Source organism: Eurytemora carolleeae, unplaced genomic scaffold (genome assembly GCF_000591075.1).
Source record: "Eurytemora carolleeae unplaced genomic scaffold, Eaff_2.0 scaffold619, whole genome shotgun sequence".
NCBI lineage: Eukaryota > Metazoa > Arthropoda > Copepoda > Calanoida > Temoridae > Eurytemora > Eurytemora carolleeae.
In genome coordinates, this window is record NW_019396512.1 from 188,047 (window position 1) to 197,258 (window position 9,212).

Below are 9,212 nucleotides of genomic sequence, written 5' to 3' on the forward strand. Positions count from 1 at the left end.
TAGACGATTGTAAAATTAGATTGACAAATATTAAGATTATATAGACGATTGTAAAATTAGATGACAAATATTAAGATTACATAGACGATTGTAAAATTAGATTGACAAATATTAAGATCATATAGACGATTGTGAAATTAGAATGCAAAATATTAAGATTATATAGACGAATGAAAAATTAGATTGACAAATATTAAGATTATATATAGACGATTGTAAAATTAGATTGACAAATATTAAGATTACATAGACGATTGTAAAATTAGATTTACAAATATTCAGATTATATAGACGATTGTAAAATTAGATTGACAAATATTAAGATTATTTAGACGATTGTAAAATTAGATTGACAAATATTAAGATCATATAGACGATTGTGAAATTAGAATGCAAAATATTAAGATTACATAGACGATTGTAAAATTAGATTGACAAATATTAAGATCATATAGACGATTGTAAAATTAGATTGACAAATATTAAGATTACACAGACGATTGTAAAATTTTATTGACAAGTATTAAGATTATATAGACGATTGTAAAATTTGATTGACAAATATTAAGATTATATAGACGATTGTAAAATCATCCTATTGTCATTTAATTGGGCGGTTTTTGTGATTTTGACTGTAGAATACAATTTTACATATATGTATTTATGTAAAAAAAGTATATTTACCTGTATTTACATGTTCGAGACAGTGAGTTTGATCTGGATTCGACAAACTATCTGAACATGTTATTTCTGTAGGATTATATTAGACGATGGACATAATATAAGATTACAATATTAATTACATTTTAATCTAATATTTTAGGACTAATTAAAAACTGGAGGAGTTATTTACAAAGTAGGATTATATTAGACATAATATAAGATTTTAATAATAATTACATTTTAATCTTATATTTTAGGACTAATTAAAAACTGGAGGAGTTATTTACAAAGATCGCAAATATGTACTTAAATCAGAATATAAGATTACAATATTAATTACATTTTAATCTAATATTTTAGGACTAATTAAAAACTGGAGGAGTTATTTACAAAGATCGCAAATATGTACTAAAATAATATAAGATAACAATATTAATTACATTTTAATCTTATATTTTAGGACCAATTAAAAACTGGAGGAGTTATTTACAAAGTAGGATTATATTAGACATAATATAAGATTATAATATTAACTACATTTTAATCTAATATTTTAGGACCAATTAAAAACTGGAGGAGTTATTTACAAAGATCGCAAATATGTAATTAAATCATAATATTAGATTATAATATTAATTACATTTATAATCTTATATTTTAGGACCAATTAAAAACTGGAGGAGTTATTTACAAAGATCGCAAATATGTACTTAAATCAGAAGTTGTGTGTTTTAGATTAAGCTTTTATTTCTATCTTATTCTGACGGATTAATTTATATCCTCTTCGATATCCAGTTGTAATTGTAATATGCAGGGATATCTGAAATGAGGAATCAAGCTCATCAAGCATTTATCCTAACTGTAATAGTGCCCATATTGGATATCAAGATCAAACATTCAAGATTAACGATACTCCATATATACAAAATTCTGATGCGTACAATGAAATACTTTGAATCATTTTAATTTTGCCTTGTTCAATTAATTTACATTCAAAACTTGAACTTGAATATTGTCCCGGAAAAAAAGGGGGGGAGTAGGGCCCACGACGGGGTATTTTAGGGGTCCCTCCTGTATGTTTTTTGTCACATTAATCCACTTAAAATGCATTTGTCTTGCGTTTCATGGTGAGAATGGACAAAATGAAAATAATCTGATAATCTTTTCATTTACAAACATTGTATTAATATAGCTTGCATTGATTTATAATGATTTTAATTTATAATTACTTTTCCCCTTCATATATTAATCCTTGAATGGATCCTGTAATCACCGAAATATTGCGATTATAACAGAGAAAAACACATATAAATTATATAGATTTTTTACAAAAAATTACAAAGGATTAAGGATAATCTAGTGATATAGATAGATTCTACTAAACATTAATCAAAGATGTGGGGACGCCGAAAGCGCGCCCAAGTATTTGTTTGGTCTCAAATAAAATGCCCATCTGAAAAAATGGCTGAAGTGGCCGAGCTTTATTTAACTTAAATAAAGGTTTATGGTTAGTGGGGAGGAGGGGGGGGGGGGTTGTATCCAAAGAAGAATGTCATTTTATAATTAATCTTTAATTCGGGAAAAGTTACAAAATTTAGAAAAGGATGATTTAGCTGAAAACATGAAGAAAATCATTTATGATACAATAAATATGAGCTAAGGAACTGAGATCTTAACACAAACTCTGATTTTTAATGCTTTTTTAATCCGATGTCGTAGACCTTGCATATTTTAGACTATGTAAGATCAAAAACTATAAATTTGAAATATCAAAGCTTTACACCATCAGGTTGAAAAGATATGAAAATTTGAAAATATGTAGCAAGACCTCAGTTCCTTTGTAAATATATAACCTGTTAGGCTCTGTTGTGTACATGAAGAGATTAACTCATTGTTGTTAAATAAACCAGTCCCAGAATATTTACTCATCAAATATCCACCAGACAGTCTAATATTCTAAATATCCACCAGACAGTCTAATATTATAAATATCCACCAGACAGTCTAATATTCTAAATATCCACCAGACAGTCTAATATTCTAAATATCCACCAGACAGTCTAATATTCTTAATATCCACCAGACAGTCTAATGTTCTAAATATCCACCAGAAAGTCTCATATTCTAAATATCCACCAGACATTCTAATATTCTAAATATCCACCAGCCAGTGTAATATTCTAGAATATCCACTAGACAGTCTAAAATTCTAAATATTTACTAGACAGTATAAAATTCTAAATATTCACCAAACAATCTGATATTCTAAATATCCACCAGACAGTCTAAAATTTTAAATATTTACTAGACATTATAAAATTCTAAATATTCACCAGACAATCTTATATTCTGAATAAAGACCAGACAATTTAGAATTCTAAATATCCACCAGAAAAACTTTCATTCTAAATAAACACAAATATCCACCAGACAATCTAATATTATAAATATCTACCAGACAGTCTGATATTGTAAATATCCACCAGACAGTCTAATATTCTAAAATATTGATCTGACAGTCTAAAATTCTAAATCTGATCTAGTTGAATGTTTTAAGATATCTCACAGCTAGTTTAATTTTCTGAAACTAGGCTTTAAAAGCGCTTCACACCTCCTTTTTATTAACAAATTTATCTTTTTTTAACAATTATTTTAAAATATTGTTTTTAACAAATCTTATTAAAAAATTGTATTAATAATCATATGATAGCAGCTTCTTAAAATCTCCATTTTTATTGTTCTTGTTTTGCATCATATCCCTGCAAAGCCAATATTTTACAGGTTTATAGCCCCAAATTTTTTGATAACTGAAAAGAGGCTCATTAATGGTGTCTCTATTCGCTGACGGGGTAAAGGTTGATAGTGTAGACAGACATCAGATAGTGGATACAGACAGACATCAGACAGACAAGCCAGATATAGACTGGATGATAACTACCTGTGGAGTACAAGAAGAATTATCATGGTTAGCTCCAAAGCTATGAAGGATTTCATGAGCAAGGTTCAAGACTCCCATTCGGAGAGGTATTCTTTCAGTCTTTTCAGTTCTAGATAGTTGTAACAGTGTATCAGTGTATCAGTGTATTAGTGTATCAGTGTATCAGTGTATCATTGTATCAGTGTATCAGTGTATCTGTGTATCAGTGTATCAGTGTATCTATGTATCAGTGTATCAGTGTATCAGTGTATCAGTGTATCAGTGTATCTGTGTATCAGTGTATCAGTGTATCAGTGTATCAGTGTATCAGTGTATCAGTATATCAGTGTATCTATGTATCAGTGTATCAGTGTATCAGTGTATCAGTGTATCAGTGTATCAGTGTCTCATCATCATTTAGTTAATTTATGAAAAATAAAATCAATTGATAGATCCTTGTCAAGAAATAATTGATGTTATTATCATGTTTAACGATGTAAAAAACAAGCAATAACAATAATAACCCAATTATATCTTTAATTTATGATTCCTAAAATTTTAAATGACCCAACCAAATCGGTTTGGATCGATCAGAATCTAAATATATTTTTGCGTCTTAAAGTAATACCAGAAAACTGTAGAAAAGGAAGACGACATTAAAGCGATACTGAATTTGATGCATTTTATGTGGTTACAAAGCAAATAACTTTACTAACAAGCTATAAATCACTTATGAAATGGGTCTGTTTACACTGCGCAATTGAAGTGCCTCCGGTTCATCGGACTATTTAGTGTCATAACTTGACTTAAAAAAAAAACTTCCTATTCCAGAGTTTTCTGGTTCTCTTCTATAACAAGTGACCAATAGAAGGAAAGAACCCAAACATCTCGAATAAAATCTTATTTTAAAAAAATATCAGTAACTAAAATTTTCTTTGTTCTACTTCAAAATTTCAATCTTAGATATTAAACACCCACGGTATTCTCTAGTCATAAGGATATTTAATTATTTGAACAAAATTAAATAAATTAAAAAACTGTCCTTCTAGAATATTCTGAAAAAGATAAACCGCTTTAAAAGTTAAAAAGAAACGTTGACATTTAATATAAGTAATGAATTTAATTATTCTTAAAATACATTTTGTACAACATACATTAGTTCCTTTTACTCTCGTAATGCTTTTTTTCTCGAGTGTAAAGAACAATTGATGATGTCACAAAATACACACTCTTGCAATATTTACAATATTACTGATAAAAAAGTTTTTTTTTCGTAAAAGAGTTTTGTTTTTATCTTTGTGAAGAAACAATCTCAAGAACTGACGAGGGTCAACCCAGACCGAAATATATTTTCAATAAATGTGGAACTAACATCTACTTTTATACTCTACAGAGGTTTGGTCCACCACCATCACTGATTTTTAATTCTTTTTATACTTTGTAACATATCGTCCCGTAAATAAGAAAATTTTATGGTTAAATGCAGAATAATAATTTCAGGAAAAAGTCAAGACCTAAAAAAAATATAAATTACAACTCTTTGGCATAATTTTACCTTAAAGTAATGAAAAGGCTGTTCAGGTTATACTGTTCCTAGAAAAATGTTTTAAAAAAATCAACTTCACACTTTCTAAAAATCATTTAAGTGTATATAATTTGATAGCTCATTAGTAAATTTTTTTTGCTTCGTAACAACCCTATCGGTTTAATGTCGTCTTACTGTTCTACAGTTTTTTTGGTATCACTATATTATCTTAGAAAATTGAAATACAATAAAGGTTTTTAGATTTTTTAAAAAGAATCTTAAAGTAATTTCAGATTGATATAAAGTTATAAAGATAGATTTGTAAGAAAATCCATTCCTACCTTTTCTCCTTTTCCTGTTTCAACAAACCGTCTTTTCTGACACACTCCTGCTCCAGACCCTCTATAAATATATGCAGATACACTTCCTTCATTTAAAGAGAGTGTTCGCGAAAAATGAAAGGGGGTATAGGCTTACGGCGAAAATAATCGCTTTTGATTGCTACTAATCTAACTTCTATCTGTTGCGTCTATCAGTAAAAAATTGTTAAAAACGACTCATACCGAAGAACGTAGCGTCCATACAAATTCAGAAAGTTGCAATATACGACTCGGATCGTATACAAATCAGTTAATTTCCAAACAAATCATTCAGATATTACAATAGTCATCGATGATTTTTTCGACGCATTCGTCTAGTTGATATTTCATAATATTTTTTTTATTTTTCATAATCTGAGAGTTACTTTTATTCCTGTTTTGATAATGAAGACGAAATTTTCATATTTTCCAGGAATGTTCGAAAATTCAGCGCAAACGGAATATTATTTTTTTTTAAATCAGAAATATTATGAAAATCAACTATACACGAATGCGTCAAAAAATAATCAATGACTATTGTTTGTAATGATTATTTTAGAATTAAATTGATTATTTTACGATCCGAGTTGAATTTTGCAACTTTCAGAATTTGTAAGGACGCTACGTTGTTCGGTATGAGTCGTTTTTAACAATTTTCTCCTTATAGACGCAACAGATATAGGAGTAAGATTAGTAGCGATCAATAGCACTAATTTTTCGCCGTAAACCTATACCCCTTTTCATTTTTCCCGAACACTACTTTAAGTATTACTTTTAAGTATTTAACTAAATTGACCATGATAGATGACGATTATGAAATATTTAACCTACTGCATATTGTATATTAAATGTAAAAACATTATTAGAAAACACATTTTCCTCATTTTTCCTGCCGTGTCGTTACTTGGTAACCGCCACAGTCTTAACACATATCGTTGACAGTCCCTTTAATTTACCTGATATGATTGCCTTGCCAGGATAATCCTAGAACATGATTGCCAAGAACTCTGTTGGAAAAGAGTACAGCGAGGCAATATCCATCAAATTGATATCTACAAAATATCGTAACTGGATTCTAAATACTTGTTCACGTGTTGTACAGTGAGAACCAGAAAACTCTGGAATAGAAAGACAACATTAAATTAGTGTATTCGATGTTGTTAAAAAGCAAAAAGTTTAATTAGTCTTTTTAAATCACTTATTAATCGGAAAAGATATGTTTACACTGTACAATTGCTCTGTTTCATGTTAATTTAACTATTTCAAGACTAACTTGGAGTCTAGAAGTCGTCTTCCTATTCCAGAGTTTTCTGGTTCTCACTGTATTCTAAACCATGTGTACTGTGTACTTAGATATGTACTACAGTATGATTTTATGGAAATGAAACAAAGTAAAGGTTTACAAATCCTCCAAGAAATCACCAGAAATTATCTAAAATGGACTTGGTCAAGTGTCTTTTCAAAACTTTAGAAAACCAACTAAATTTTCCTCTCTGGAGCAAAGTAATTCATAGTTTTGAAAAGAATGCTAAAGATGAGAAAGTAAGATAAAAGTTCAAAGAGAAAATCTATCCACAAGCACCGCAGTCAGTTTCGGGCAAGATTCAAAGGAATTGAGTCTTTGCAACAAATCCCGATCTTCTAATACACAAGTATCTACAACCAAATTATGTTTGATATAACATAAGTCATAGTTTGAAATATCTTTTAGTCTACAATATTGGGTTGTTAAGATATAGGGATGTAAAAACCAGAGTTTGTGGCAAAGACTCAATTCTTTTGTTGTCTTTTTGATTTTTTAGAGCACTATAAATGTAACCCAATGTTAGTTTGATATGTTCAACTATATCTTAAGAGTTATCTAGATACGCAGCAGGAATTTACACATATTTCTGAATATTTAAGTATCCCTCTGTAACCTTGCCTCTGTAGAATATCATTTTTTTTATAAATATTTCACGTTTTGACAAACATTTCTATTTAATTAATTATTTTTAATTTTTTTAGTCTTTGTTCTGAAATGATTATTTGATATTTTTGGATCCTGAGATTTGTACTGACGTCATTAGCTGATAAATTTAAAGATTTTTATCTGTGAACTAAACAGAGTACCTGGCATGTTATATTCTGCTCTGTGTATACTAAACAGAGTACCTGGCATTTTATAATCTGATCTGTGTACTCAACCGAGTACCTGGCATGTTTTATATTCTTATCTGTGTACAAAAGAGAGTACCGGCACTTTTTATTCTCTGATATGTGTACTAAATATAGTACCTGGCATGATATATTATCTGATCTGTGTACTAAAGATAGTAACTGGCATGTTATATATTCTGATCTGTGTACTACAGAGAGTACCTGGCATGTTATATATTCTGATCTATGTACTAAGGATAGTACCTGGAGAAGGCTCGAAGATACTCCTCAGGTGTGGAAAAGGGTCCCCTGCATAGGGAATAATGGTTGGCTTCAAACCCCTTAATTGTACACAGGGCGCAGGGCCTTGGAGNTTTCTCGGTTAATTTATTTTTGAAAAAATATAATATTCTATTTTTAAATTATAATTTTCATAGTTATTAATGAGATTTAAGAATGCTTTGATTGATATTTTGAACTTGATATCTTCAAACGAATTTTGTATCTTTTATTTGTGTCTATACAATTCGTTTGGATTCTTAATATGTTTTGGAACGTGGATACATTCTTTTTTCAAAATTAGTTAAATTGAATTTTTTGGCAGAAAAAAACGTTCCTTGTCGTTGCTGCATACATCCGCGAGTCGTTTCTGTAAAGAAAATGCTCTCTTTTCAATAGAAAAAAGGTTTAATCTTTAAATGGTATTCTTTCGTGAATAGAGGGGTATTTCTAGATTTATTGTTTGATGGTTTGCTTCCTCAGTAAGTTATCCTACAACAACAACAAAAACATCAGTTATTATTATTAGAATAAATAATAGAACAAAAAATTGTATTAGTGGAATAAATTTGTTTTTCCATATATTTCTATGGGGGTCTGAATGGCAAAAAGTAAGTTTTTACTAATTTTTTTAAATATCAGCTCTAGATCTGAATGTCTTAATAATCTTTCACGATATTCGTCAGATAAGGGGTTGTAGCTAATCTTTCATCTCTTGCAGCAGGGTAGGAGGGAGGAGGGGGGGAGAAGCAGTCGTTTATTTTTTTTAATGATGTATTTAACACCTATACCTACATTGATGTATTTTTTGTTAGTTTCAAATACAAACGAAAATACAAAATGATAAAATTAAGAAATCTAAACTTGATAAAATTAGTAAAATTATTATGAAATTATATGAATTTTGAATTACTTCGAATAGAAATAAAATATGGCGGTTTAAAAACAAATCATCATTATCCTTTGAATTCACTTAGTTAACTATTTTTTTAATGGTCTTATGTAATTTTTTTCTTCTTTTTAAAATAAATATAAATAACAAATAAAGATAACCTGATAATGTTGTGATGTAAGAATCCCTAAGCCTGCCACATGAAGACCAATTTGACCTGAAGAACCTCCACCCATTGTATCAAGCTTCCTGCAGGAAAATAAACATATGGCATTTTAAATAAGAACATTGTATATATGTAAATACGTAGTAATTAATATAAATTAAAATGTTCTGGAACTAATTATCATTTATTAATTTTAATTCATTAATTTTTTGTAGCGTCATTTTCAAAGTAAATGAATTTTTGTTACTTCTATAAAAGAACCATTTTAACAT

General features: G+C 28.9%; 1 protein-coding gene across 2 annotated transcripts in view; it reads right to left on the reverse strand.

The window, feature by feature from the left end:
• Positions 1-9,212, reverse strand: part of LOC111704670 (disintegrin and metalloproteinase domain-containing protein 10) — a 21,931-nt gene that overhangs the window by 10,637 nt on the left and 2,082 nt on the right. For both annotated transcript variants that reach the window (XM_023476982.1, XM_023476983.1), the window contains exons 4-12: positions 8,936-9,023; positions 8,361-8,374; positions 7,868-7,912; positions 6,421-6,516; positions 5,447-5,507; positions 5,136-5,173; positions 3,602-3,710; positions 2,517-2,619; positions 685-735 (exon numbers count right to left, since the gene is read on the reverse strand). In XM_023476982.1, the coding sequence (XP_023332750.1) occupies positions 685-735; positions 2,517-2,619; positions 3,602-3,710; positions 5,136-5,173; positions 5,447-5,507; positions 6,421-6,516; positions 7,868-7,912; positions 8,361-8,374; positions 8,936-9,023 (605 nt within the window). The remainder of the gene's footprint in view (positions 1-684; positions 736-2,516; positions 2,620-3,601; positions 3,711-5,135; positions 5,174-5,446; positions 5,508-6,420; positions 6,517-7,867; positions 7,913-8,360; positions 8,375-8,935; positions 9,024-9,212) is intronic.